Source organism: Equus przewalskii, chromosome 18 (assembly GCF_037783145.1).
Source record: "Equus przewalskii isolate Varuska chromosome 18, EquPr2, whole genome shotgun sequence".
Classification (NCBI taxonomy): domain Eukaryota; kingdom Metazoa; phylum Chordata; class Mammalia; order Perissodactyla; family Equidae; genus Equus; species Equus przewalskii.
The window spans coordinates 11061879-11076163 of NC_091848.1; the positions used below are offsets into that span (position 1 = coordinate 11061879).

The following is a 14285-nucleotide window of genomic DNA, read 5'->3' on the forward strand; positions in this document are numbered from 1 at the left end:
ATAAAAGACAAAACTCACATGATCATCTCAATAGATGCAGGGGAAAAAAAGCTTGGCAAAATCCAACACCCTTTCATCATCAAAGAACTCAACAAACTAGAAATAGAAGAGAGCTGCCTGATAAAATGGAACCTATGACAATATACAGCTAACATGTTATACTTAATAGTGAAATACTAAAAGCTTTCTCCCTAAGATCAGGAACAAGACAAGGATGTCTCTTCATGCCACTTCTATTCAACATTGTACTAGAAGTTCCAGCTAGAACATAAAGGCAAGAAAATAAAATAAAATTCATCCAGATTAGAAGGGATGAAGTAAAATATCTCTATTTGCTGATGACATGATCTTGCATGCAGAAAATCTTAAGGAATCTGCTTTAAAAAATCATTAGAATTAATAAAGAAATTCAACAAAGTTTCAGGATATAAGATCAACACGTAACCATCAATTAGACTTCTATACACTAGCAATGAACAATCTAAAAGTAAAATTGAGAAACAATTTTATTTACAATAGCATCAAAAAGGATAAAGTACATAGGAACAAATCTCACCAAGGAAGTGCAAAAATTATACACCGAAAACTATGAAACGTTGTTGAAATAAATTAAAGACCTAAAATATATGGAAAGACATCTCATGTTCATGAATCAGACAACTTAATATTGTTCAAATGGCCATATTCCCCCAAGTTGATGTACAAATTCAATTTAGTCTCTCTCTGCCATAAAAGCAAAAAGCAGAACAGTGTATTTTGTATCTGTGATGGATGGATAGATAGATATGTTTGTACTACTTATATTTTCATGAAAAGTCTGGAAGGATTTATAAGAAACTAATGAAAGCAAGTGCATCCGTGTATGGTAGTGGTTGGGTTGAAACTGGGTGAATGTGGGGGCAGGGTAGCTTTATACATTGTTTTGCTTTTTATATTCTGCACGTTATTTTTTAAAGGGGTGGCAGGGGTGGGGCAGGAGTAGAAATTCTGCCATCCCACCCCAGCAACCTGTAACGTAGACAAGGGTGGATTCACAGTGGACTGGAATCACTTCTTAAATTCAACAAATGAGCTCCTTGTGGAGGTACTCCTGATAGGGTGTGTGATTTTGGCCTTGCAGAGAATATGACTAAGACTGATTAAGACAGGAGCAAGTGATGGAGAAAAGGAGGCCAGCTGACTAATTCCAGGGGGATCTGAGCTTTGCTCCATCTCCACTGCAGCTGTCACTGAGACTCTCTCCTGTAGCTCTAGTCGGGCTTTTTCTCACACAGTGGTTGCTTACGTAAAGGCAGAGGAGATCTAGAGGAGGTAAAAGGGTTTATCTAAGGATGATTCTGCTGCTTAAAGGACTGGAAAAGGTGGAGAGAGAAGAAGGAAAAAACGCAAAGGTGTATGGAGGAGCCCCTGCTGATTCTGTTTAACTTTGGGCAGCTGATACACTTTTAGAAAGAGGGACATTAAGCTAATTCTTCTTTGGCCTTGATCCCTGTTTAGATTTGATCAGATTTTGGAGTTCAGATCACAAAATGAGAAAACTTTTGTTGAATTAGTTCCATCTGAAAGTGGGGAAGGACTTTCAGGAGTCCTTAAGATCTACGTGAAAAACCCATTGGCCCCAGTTCCCTCTTTATCTTATCCACTCTTCCACTCTGTGCATGTTTCTAAAGTTAATGAATTGCAAACTATCACTGCTTAATTGCTTTTGGGGAGGGACCCCTGCACAGGTGGGAACGGATGTGCCCACATATGTCGGAGCGAGGATGGAGTGGCCAGGTGTGCCTGTCACCCAGGCTACCAGCTGTCTGAAGACAAAAAGGCCTGTGGAGGTAGGAAGCTGAAGCTGATGGTTGAATTGTGTAATTGAAATTGTGTGGTATAATTCAGTTTTGAATAGTCAAAACAGCTAGGAGAAAGGTGTTTTCATGTATGCTTAAAAAAGGGCCATTTATATTCTTATTTGATCATTCTGAAAGGTATTTTTATGATACCATAAAAACTCAGTGAAATTTTTAGTTACAAAAAATATGGTCTGGTGTAGTTTCAGAATCTATGCTTTTTGTTTTCTGTTTCTCATTCTGAAGTGAATTCCAGCATTAATATTTCAAAACCTTCCATAACCACACAGGGAGCTTTTTATTATAGGTTAGAGAAGGTGGGGGAAACCTTTGAAAAGCAAGTATGTGCAAATGAGTGTTCTCAGAAGTTAGGAATAATTAAAACCAAAAAGAAAGAGACTCTATAAATACAAGGCTACATATTTCTGTTTCCTAGAAATAGCAAAACAGACACACTTCAATTCAAAGATGAAAGTGATAAATTACTCCATGACCAGAACTGATAAATGAAGTCGTTCCTGTGGGACAGAGTTTGTTTTAATAACTTCTGAGAAATCACAAAATCCTTCATTTTTATTATGACATTTTCATGAAATGAGAAACAGTTTATTTGGATTAATTATGAAAATACCAAAACATTTCCTGACTTAGGGGACTGATAAACACTTTGAGAAACTGAGAAAGAATTAGTCAAAAAAATTATGTTGTTAGTTTTTTTTCTTTAAGTCAAACTGCAATAAAGTTTTCTGTGGCTTTGTTAACATACTTCTGTAACAGAGAACATTTCTGCTTCGGTCCTCTGTTTACATAGCACCTGCCTAGCCCAGAACCTGGCACAGAAAAAGATCTTTTTAAGTATTTGTGGAAGATTGACAAATAGATATAGATATAGATATATACATACATCTATATCCAACTTCATATAATCTTTCAAAGTTTTGTTTTAATGTCTGATGCATTATTCCTGGAAAGTCTATCCCCGAAATTACTACCTACGTAGGGTTTTACAAATACCTTAGAAGAATGAGTATTTCTCTTAAGCTCCCGGGGGAGAATGACATGCAGGACAGTACAAGGAGGAAGTTCTAGTGGGGAAATGATGGTGAGACCTATCCATTTAAAGGGAAGGAGCAGGGACTACCTGGGCCACAAAATGAAGTTACACTGAACAGACTTGGCTGTCAGTATCAGGAGAGAGAGAGGGTGCCACTGTTTAAATAGCACTGCCACGTATCAATCATATGTACCACATATGCCATGGATTGCTACAGAGGAAACCTCCAAATCTGCCTTGTCTATGGCCACACGTATTGTCTACCTTAAATCAAAGAGATACTTTTTTGTTTTTGGCAGAAGATTAGCCTTGAGCTAACAACTGCAGCCAATCCTCCTCTTTTTGCTAACGAAGAGTGGCCCTGAGCTAACATCTCTGCCCATCTTCCTTTATGTTATGTGGGAGGCCTACCACAGCATGGCCCAACAAGCTGTGCATGGGTCTGCACCCAGGATCCAAACTGGCAAACCCCGGGTCTCCAAAGCAGAATGTGTGAACTTAACCACTGTGCCACTGGGCCGGCCCCAAAGAGATACCATTTTTGGTTAAGAATGTGATATGTAGTCCTAAAGACAAATTACACTGACTTTTACTTGTAATATTAGGGGTCAGATAAGGTCTGCTTTTTGTTTGTTTTCTTTTTTCTTTCTCTCAATTAGTATGTACTAGTAGGTTCTAGTGGAAAGAAGTGTTTGAGAGCTTAAGACCAACACTAGAGTTAATGTCCTTAGCACTTGCTTCATTTGAAAATATGGAGCCTATGCGGTATTTTACTGTCATACTTGATGTTGGGGGTTTTGGGGGGAGCGGATGCCTTAGTTCATTGGCACAGTTTTGAGATAAATATTAATTCCAGCTCAGAAGACACAGCTGCTGTGTATCTCTCTCTGCAGACATAATCGAGTGTGCTGAAGGGCTTGCTCACTGCGGCCATCGCGGTGTGAACACAGTGCGATCTTTCAATCTTTCATTTGTGCCTGCCACTCTAGCTTTGAACTGGGAGCTGATGGAAAACAGTGTTACAGTAAGTGGCAACAATCATGGCCCGGGACATGTGTGGCATTTTACAAGAATGATAAACAAAGAACAACCCTGGATATCTTGGCAAAGCAGAAGCTCCTGAGAATGTTTTCCGCTGGGGCAGGTTGGGGGTGGGAGCTTAGCAGTCCAACCCCCTCATTTTAATTTGAAGAAACAGGGGCCCAAAGCCAATAGAAAATGGTTGGCATCATGATCCACAGTGTAGACGGCAAGGACTAAGTCTGAGGACCTCTGACTTGGGGCTCTGTTGGACCCATGGCTCTCCTTTGCGTAGAGTCTGTCTTCCTTCATCATCTCTGCCATGCAATATTTATTGAATACTAATAAGTCCAATATAGAATTCAAGGAAAAGGAACTAGCAGGAGTGAAGGAACCAGCAGTACAAGAAGCGGCTCTAGGTTGTAGTACCATGTCTGACACATTGGATGCTCTGAATAGTATCTTCCATGGCAGTCCTTCGCTTCTCTCCCCCATTTTCCACTCATTTCCATCAAGCCTCTTTAAGCAGCTCCTTCTGACTTTGCGTTCTCCTTCACTGACTCATCCCTCTACCCATTTTCTTCAAAAAATTATGATCCGTGTCATCTAACCTTAGCTTCTTCCGCGCCTAGGTTCAGTTATACAGTTTAATATATCCCTTACTGTGAATATGTTAATATGCTGAATTAATAGCTACTGCTGCTTTTCCTTCTTTCATGTCTTCCCTACTGGTCCACTGCTTAGATGAACACACTTCCTACTTTACTAAGCTTAAAACCATCTGATACAAATTCCCTCAAGTTCCATGCACCCTACTTCAATATTTTCCATCCTTACCCATCATCTTCCTTCCGTTTTTGAGTGACAGAATAATTTTTTTCTTGTTTCTTTGGCTGATTTCTCCATTTCTGCATTTTATGTGATTATGGTACTTCAGTAATTCAATTTTCTTCTTCATCTTCAGACCCTACCTTTCCCTCGGTGACTTCCCTTTTTTCTCCACTTCCTATCTATACCTTAGCAGGTGAATTTTGCTATGTTCAAAACATAACTGTGTTAAATGGTTTTATTTCAAATTCAGGACCTTAAATCTCAAATGATTAAAGGACATGGCTGGACAAATCTCTACTCTCAGAACATGTCCACTTTGATCCTCATCAAAATGAATGTTTAACACCTTCTCTTTCTCTTCCAGATCTTTATGTCACCCTCCTTTTTGCCTTTATCCCTACCTTGTCCCTTACATCATCAATAAAATGGATGCAAACTACCATTCAAGCTAGTAATTGACATGAAATATCTCACAAAATCATATGGAAAAGACTTCACCCCTATTAATATGAAGGAAGTGGTCTTACTGCTATCAAAGGCTGTCTTTTCCATTGTACTTTGGATTCCATTCCCTCTCCTTATCTCAAGATCTTTGCTATTACAATTATCTAATGGATTATTCTCATCAGCATATCATTATGGGCCAGAATCTCCTATCTTTGAAGTACTCTCCCATGAGCCCACATTCCACTAGAGCTTCAATCTGATCCCCTTCACAGCAAATTTTTATAACTTAGTCAATGTCTTCTCCTCCTCATCTGGCATTCTCTCATCATCCTAGACTAATCAGATTTCTATCTCTACCCCTCCATGGTCACCCATGACCTCCATGTTGCCCGATGGCATGTTAGCTTCTCTGGTTTTATCCTACTTGACCTCGCAGCAGCTTTCGACACAGTTGACTAATCCCTTCCTCCCTCTCGGAACGCCTTCTTCTCTTCCATGTTTTCATACTTTCCTTGTTTTCCTCTCCGTCTCTGGCCCCTCTCTCATTGTCAGATTTATATTTCCACTTCTCTTCTTCCTTTAACTACATGTGAATATGTGAAACTATGTACTCAACATGTTCACTTGTTTGACCAACGGGCATTAAAAACTTGACAGGTCCAAAACAGAGCTACTGCTTTCCAGTCTCAGTTCCAAAGATGCTCTTCCCAGTTCTCCATATCTTAGTAAACCATCCATTTGTTGTTGAAGCCAAAAACCCCAGTAATACAAAATGAGTAAGTGACAGAACTGAGATTTGAACTAGGCTCTTTAGACTCCAAATGTACTATCCTTTCAACTTCATCGTGTATTTATGTACATTGTATGTCTCTTTATCAATTTTAATCACAGAGGGAGAATAAAGGTTGTAATAAATAGAATAAAGAATTTTTTGTTCTTACCCAAGCTGTCTCATGAAGAGACATTCTTAGGATCACCAAATTCCTCATTCTCCTCCACTGCATAAAACTCTACGTTTCTTTAATGCCCAGGTTGCCAGTGTAGCCTTAAGTTCTGTTGGTATATTTCTACTGCTTAAAGACAGTGCAGTCTTGCCAGGGTGATATTTGTCTTTTATAGAGCAAACTAAATAAGATGGGAGAGAAGAATTAACTACTAATTAGGATACAACTCCTTCTGAAGTGAGTCTTTCTCTCAATGCCCTGAGGAGTCCTTTCGGGCAGAGAGAAATGTGGATGGGTTTTTCTTTCTTATTAATATTTTGGGTTTTTAATGTGGCTAAAGGTTTAGGAGATGAGTACACTTTACAAATATCTGAAATAAAATCTCTTGTAATCTAGCTGGTGGATTCTCAGTTATGAAACAGGGGGCCATTATTGCTAATGAGTTGCGAGGTACAGGCTTTCTTTAGGATTTACTTGAGAAAGCAATTTGCCCTAGAGTTGAATACATTTGGTAGAAGTGTATTTTTACATTTATTTCCTTTATGTGAATATTTGGCTAAGTTCTGTGTGCAGCTTTTGCAAGACCTCAATATTTACTAACTGACATGCAAAAGTTTCTTGGTGAAAACTGATATTTTGAGTTGTTTCAAAACCTGTAGGTGGAGTAAATGTTTTCAGAGCATGGTGATGTTTAACAATGAATTATGTGTCCTTCACTTAACAAGTATATTTTAGGAAAACATTGTTTTAACTTTTTCTTAGGAAAACAATATTTTGTATTTATATAATTTCTTCTCAGAAGCTCTCAAAACATTGTATAGCATAAACATCGAATCCTTACAGTGTGCCAGGGATGAACTATCACTATATTGTGATTAGAGGTTGGAAAATTCCAGATACAACAAGGTAAAATAAGACTTCCCCCAACTCACCAAGCAATATATAGTTGAACTTAAATTCCATACATGTTTAATATATCAAGAAAATAGTGATTATTTGCTACGTATCGGAAACTACAAGGATTGTTTTTTAAAGTTTTTTTAAAGTAGAATTTTTTTAAGTACAATAGTTAAATCTTGTCATCTATATCAAGGATGCAAAATTGCTTCTAGTGGAGAGTTATAGATCTGAGTATGCACTTGTTTTGGTCCCCTATGTTTTTCAAAGAGATTACAATAATATCATTTATGTTTGAGGTAAGTTACCACCAGCAGTCTTAGAGCTGCATTGATCACAGAAAAATAATAATAGGGGCAAAAATTTGAAATATGTCTCCCTAAAGAGTATATGTTAACATATTGTGAAAACTATCACATCCCTTCATTATTTCAATATTTCCGTTAAGGTTTTAATTTTGTTCAGTCTTAAACTTGCTGTTTCTAAACCCAAAGGGGTTCTTATTTTCAACAATAAATTGATTAGTATAATCCTTCTTTTGTTTATTCAATCATTTAGAACCTATTTTTGAACATCTGTTATGAGTTGAGTAATACAGGATGATGATGGCACAGAGAGACGCATGCGATGACAGGGATATGCATTGGGTGCTCTGGAGCATGTAGGGTGCTCTGGAGCACGTAGGGCTGCTGCCTACCACAGACTGGAGGCTGGGCTCAGGGAGGATGATTTCTGTACTGTACACTGCAGGAACTGCAGCAGACACCTAGGCAGCTTGAATAGTGATATAGGCTTTCACAGAGTACCACAATCCCTTGTCCTGGACTTTCCCTTCTTTCTTCTCCCAAAGGATTCAAGAGTTAAGAATGGAAATAAATGAACCACTGTAGACACTCATTAAGAAGAGATGTATCCAAGCAACACAACTGGAGAACAATAGAGGCCAATGGAGAAAATAGCAAACTTGAGCAGAAAATAGAATTCCATGTTCTTAACCCAGATTCAAAGCATTCTTTTATTTCTCACTTCCTACTTAGAAAATGATTGACTATAATGTCTGTGTGCTCAGGACAATTGGCATCCATATGCTGAGGCTGACGTCCCCCGAAATGCCCCAAATTAGCAGCGTGTACCAGAATTGGCAAATTCGTTTTCAAAGTAATAGTATGATTATATAAGTGATTCTTGTATATATCAAAGCTGATTAGCAGACCAACATTATAGTAGTTACGTATGATCAGCTAATTTATTGATTTCATGTTCATACTTTGGTTCCAAGGCTATTTTTAACAGTATTTTCATGTACTCAGAGCCTCTAAAAAGGACAGATAATAACATATCATTAGCTTGAGAACAGAAACGTTAGCTGGCAAACAATTTACTTGCTTTCTGATCATTGATTCAATACACATATTTTTATATCCTGAAAATACTGAGAATTCCAAGACGTAAGTGTCCTTTAAGATAAGTGTTTAGTGACCACTGGTGGATTCATTACCTTTCTGCATCATTTCATCAACTTAACATATTTTATAGGATTATCAGTATTTTGATATGGTATAGATATTTACAATACTTCATAGCCCTTAGACTTTTCCTTTTACATATGTAGAGTGTTGATAAATTTCCAGTAAAGTTTGTCATCTTCCCAACAGAGAGAGTGTACCCATTGTTGACATATATTCAGGTTTTTCTGTTGTTATGCTAATAATCCTATTTTGCTTGTTTTAGAAAGAGGTTGAATTGGAAATTGTCAATTGCTGTGAAAGGAACAATGGTGGTTGTTCCCATCACCGTGAACGTGTACTTGATGGGCCCCGTTGTTCCTGTAACCATGGACACCGGAGTGATTCAGATGAGAAAACGTGCATAGGTAATGTATACTGAATGCCATCTTCCTTCAGAAGTTGCCCTGGATTCATTTAGCCCTTTCCCCTCTGATACTTATTACTGTAATGTGGGCCATGTCTCTCAGAATGCAAGAAGTAAAGTGAACATTGTCTCTGGCTACTGGATACACGTAAGAGAAAGATTACTTGGTAGAAGACATCATCATGCTTAAACATTTACTTTTAAGTTAAAGGAGATTTAAAAGATTTTTTTTTTAGTGATAGGAAGATTAGCCCTGAGCTATCATCCATCACCAACCCTCCTCTTTTTGCTGATGAAGATTGACCCTGAGCTAACATCTGTGCCCATCTTCCTCTATTTTATATGTGGGACGCTGCCACAGTGTGGCTTGATGAGCAGTGCGTAGGTCCATGCCCAGGCCACCAAAGCGGAGCACACGAACTTAACCACTACTCTACTGGGCTGGCCCCTTTAAAACATTTTAATGAAATATATGGACTTAATAGTTTTATTTCAGGAAAATATTCCAAGGCTTATGTAACCATTTAATGTAATTTGTAATTTAAACAACAAATGCTACCAACCCCCCTACTTCTCTCTACCTCAGGCAGAAACTAAATCACATGCATTGGTTTTCAACTTTGTGGTGATGTGGCTGCATTCAGCTTCGGCGTGGCAGATAGCTCCATGCCAAAGGAGAACTAAGGTATCGTTCTTTGGAAATCCCAGCTCAAACCCATTTTTAATGGATAACTTTTCCAACATATTATTAGAACATATCATTTGGGACATTGAGAAGAATAAATTCCAGCCCATCCTTGCTTCATAATAAAATGTTTAATCTAGAGCTTCTGAAATAAAGGAATATCTACTGAAAATAGGGATAATGAGTATCCAACTATATTACTATGTGCTCTGGTTCTGAGAACACCTACAAGGCCCAGGGCAATTTGCCATCATTCAGGAATTATGATACCATATTTGCTTGTTTTCTTTTGTGATATTTTATATCTCCTTTCTTAAAAATTATAAATACCAAAAAAAAATCTTTGACCATTCCATTCCACTCAATATGATTAGAGAAACATTGGAGTATCATAAAAGAAGAAATGAATTTCAGAGGTCTAAGTATTCAAGTACTTGGGATTTTTTATTTTGGCACAACTACATGACAGAGTGAACTTCAAGGGAGTTTTGAATATTCTCATTTCATAAATTATTTAACCAAAACGATGTCATTACTTGTATTTCTTGATCCGACAGTGCCTTCTGCATTTTTCTTAGAGTCCACACTGGTTAACTTAATGAATCCAATTGCTTTCCTTGCTTCTTTTTACGTAATGAAAAATAAGCTTAAATATTTTTCTACCTTGCTAGCGTTTGTATCTCTGGAAAAAATAAAGGACTTCCTTCCTTCCTCCCTCCCTCCCTCTTTCCCTCCCTGCCCCCCTGTCTTCCTACCTGTCTATCTTCCTCTTTTGACTATTAGATAAGGGAAACTGGAATTTTGCTAAACCTTTTGTTTGCAACTTACAATTTGACGTCTTTCCTTATTTTTTGAAAAGTACAATTCAGTAAAGTTCTCATTTACAGCTGGAAAAAAATAGCATCTGCCAGGGTCAAAATTTAGAAAATTGCATATTTATGAGATTTCAGCAGACAACATGACAACGTCATATTACATATGGTTCAAGTTTATTTCATTTTCCGACAGTAAATAACACTCATTTCTAAAGACTAAATTTTCACTAGAGTAAAGGCAATGATTTGTTTGGAATGTACATATGCATACTTTGCTTTTTTGCCCAAGAACAGAGTAAGACCGTGGATGCTTTGTAAAAACATTCATGCATGAAGGAAATTAAAGAATTTTCTTCTTAGCTTATTTTAGGATAAGCTTTATTTTTTATATGAGAACGTACAAATAACTGTGAAAATAAGTCATCCACTCTGCAAATGGTCAGTCTTGCCCAAATGCAAAATTTTACTAGGACTAAAATCTAAAGATATGTAAACATAATTTGAAAGACAGCTATACAAAACTCAAATGTCTGAGCAGCAATAAGCACACTAAATTTAACAATTGGTAGTTATTAGAAAATATTTTTATTTCTAATATTTGGAGCTTTATTGAGTGATTATGTATGGAGGACATATACAGAAGATGACGTTTTTTCAAGATTCACTTTTAACGCTTTTCTGAAGTCAGACTGAAATGGTTAATTGTATATCCTGGCTATAAATGATGCTCTATTTTTAACTGAGGCTTAATTTTTATGTATAGGTGAATTTCTCTGCAATGTCACAATATTTGGCATATTGATGAATGTAGGAAAAATACGATCATCAGAGAGAAGGAAAATTAAAAGGGAAAAATATGAAAGCAAAGATTTCACCAAATAAGATCCAAAAAGCAATCAAGGAATTTAGGAAACAGGTGATCTAAGGGTTGAAGGGACAGAGCATTTTTTAAAAAGGTCTATGATGTAGGAAGGATGGGTTTCAGATGAGGATGGGTTTCAGATGGGTTTCAGGATGGTACACATAAGATAAGCTAGAAATAACCCCACAGGAATGATAATAGAAGAATCCAAAATGGATCGTCAAACGATAGATTGAGGAACTCATTTTCCACTTGTGTGAAGCAATCATACCCCTTGCTAGTGGAGAGCAAGGACTCCTGAGGCAAGCATGTTTGGACACTCTGGCTGTATCTGAGAAGACTTTAAAAAAATCTTGAAATAAAATTTTTAAAAAACATAAAAGATAGTGTTTTAGATGAAATGAAACTGAATTTTTTCAAGTGTTTTCTTTCTTTAGCTTCTATATTCATACTATTTAATCCAAAGGACAAGGGAATATCTAATATGAGAAGGGAAAAAACACCATCTAAAATTTTGTGAGTGGCACTGCTTGTGACATTTTGCAGGAGAAAGACTGTTTTGTGTCCAAACGACCTTCATTCAGATATTTTGTAGTGACCCCTCACCTTGGTTGATTGATTGCATTTTCTTTCCTTCCTTTCTCTTGTCTGCATTTCCTTACATTTGTACCCTTTCCAAGGTTAATTGAGACATCGACCTTTTACATCTGTGGCTGCTCACGTAGTTACCGAAAAATAGAATTTTGTAAACTCAGCACCGACAGGCCACCCAGCCTAGCAGCTCAACAAACAGAAGGGGTTGAATTGAACCAAGGACCTATAGCCAAAAACTCTGACCACACAATTCCCAGGTGTCTAGCCTAAGGAAATAGTGGGTGAAGAGTCTGTTGCTACTCCTTAGCCAATTACGTTAGAAGCAATCATCTCAAAACTCAGGCCAAATAGGTTATTCTTTGGCTGAAGGGTTTCAATTTGATGGGCATTTTTATTTTCCCCAGGGCAATTATGTTTTAGGAAGAAACATTCAGGTTGGTAGAATTCTAGAATAATACTGCTGAAGGAGACTTAAAGGTCATCATTTAGAAAGCTGTTTATCTGATAGGACGTGCCAGAGTAATGGTGTCACCAATTGTAATAACAACCCACAGACCCTATTGATCCCAGCCAAACCTTCACTGAAAAGTTCAAGCAAATTCTCTGAAATATTCTGTAATTTAAAACATAATATTTAAAATGATTTTCTGCCCTCTCTCTGAATTGCAGTTGCCCCTTCTCTTCCCGGTGGTGTGATTTCCTTTTGCTTGGGAACACTCTTTCTTCGAAGCTCTAGAAGGACAAACATTTTATGGAAGCTAACTAGGACTGCCTCTCTTTGCAGCCATCAAATGTTCACTGAATGGAATTCTTTGGCTCTTCTTCTCAAGCTGTTTTTTGTTGCTGTTCTTCAAGTTCTCTGTTTGTTCAATGAGATTACTGTTTAATTGGAAAAATAGCAGAGATCTCTTTTCCTTTACTTATAAATGCATTTGAAGAGTATTTACATACTTTGAAAACAAATAGCTAACAGTCATAGGAGAAGCACGCAAGAAACATAAACCCTAAAGTGGGCTTCATTCTTTTTGTGTTACACTTTCTTCGAATGTCTGTCCAGTGTAGCCTGGGAAATAGAAACTGATTAGTAAAACAGTTTTCATTTAGAAGTGAGACTTATCAGCACTTCTTTAGGTTTGTTAAATTCCTGTCTCATAAATAACAGAAATGTCCTTTTCCCCTTCAGACCTTGATGAATGTGAGAGTGGAGAAGCCTGCTGTGCTCAGCTCTGCATCACCTTTTCTGGAGGCTACGAATGCAGTTGTCAGAAGGGCTTTGGGATCAGTTCTGATGGTTGTGGATGTGATGGTAAAGTCCTGAGATCTAACGTGAAATCACTGATGTGTTGGGGCAAGCAATGGAGGAGGAGCATCTGAGGTAGAGGGTTAGGGTTGGAAAAGGAAGGCTGTGACACTAAAGACGGGATTTCTATGTGGTTCTACCATTTACTATTGTATGGACTTGGGCGCCTCTAACTGCTCTGAGCCATAGACCCTCATCAGTAAAGTGAAGACAGTAATAGGATTAGTGGATAAATTAGGGAAAGTAATAAATGTAAAGTGCCTAGTATAGTGATTGACATAGAGAAATCATTCAACTAAAAATAGCTATTATTATTATAATATTCATTGGCCCATGATCTCTTTTACCTAATTTAATATATATATAGGCAAGTGAGGGATTCTGGCAGGCCGTACGTAGCACACTGCCGAGGAATCACTCAAGGCAAACTTGACTGGAATTAGAAAGTTGGTTACTGAAAGTCGTTTTAATTAGGGAGCAGTAGCAAAACGATTGCCAGTTCATGAGCCACAGTGCAACTCTGTCTCAGAATCCTCTATATATCCAATATTAAACGAGCTAACGCAAGTTTTAAATGTCATTTTACAATTTTCTAACATTTGTTAAAATTGGTTTACTTGCCTTTCAGATGATTTGTAGCTTAGGTATTTTTTTAAATATCATAGGAGAATTTGGATTTAGCAAGTAAAATTATTTCACTTTATTTTTTTACCATGAAGAACGGCTCATTTAAGTCATTGCCATGATTTCCTTTTAAAAGCTTACCTTAAATATGTAATCTTTAAGTTTGCATTTTGTGATCATTATTACTATTATTTTAGACCATATTTTTCTTGAAATCAAAACAAACGTAAGATTGACATCTATTTCAACAACAGTCAAATTATATGAGCACTTTAACACTTCAATGGAAATAGTGTTTTTTTGCCTAAACAAACAAATTCCTGAATTCTGTTGAGGATGATAGGTGTGTTTCTTCATATAGATGCCAAGTTCCCCAGCCTTGGAGTATAGATAACAGCAAAGAACACACAATTATGATATCTATATATTCTAAACACGGTAGAGTATATTACCATTTACCACATTCAATCCAATTAACAGGGCCAAAAAATTTGAATTTCAT

At 37.2% G+C, this 14285-nt stretch overlaps 1 protein-coding gene across 1 annotated transcript in view; it reads left to right on the plus strand.

Annotated features, from left to right (window-relative positions):
- The window catches only part of LOC103558421 (uncharacterized), a 505308-nt gene that overhangs the window by 473679 nt on the left and 17344 nt on the right, over nt 1-14285 (plus strand). The window contains exons 4-5 of the mRNA XM_070582944.1: nt 8763-8904; nt 13043-13165. Coding sequence (XP_070439045.1) covers nt 8763-8904; nt 13043-13165 — 265 coding nt within the window. The remainder of the gene's footprint in view (nt 1-8762; nt 8905-13042; nt 13166-14285) is intronic.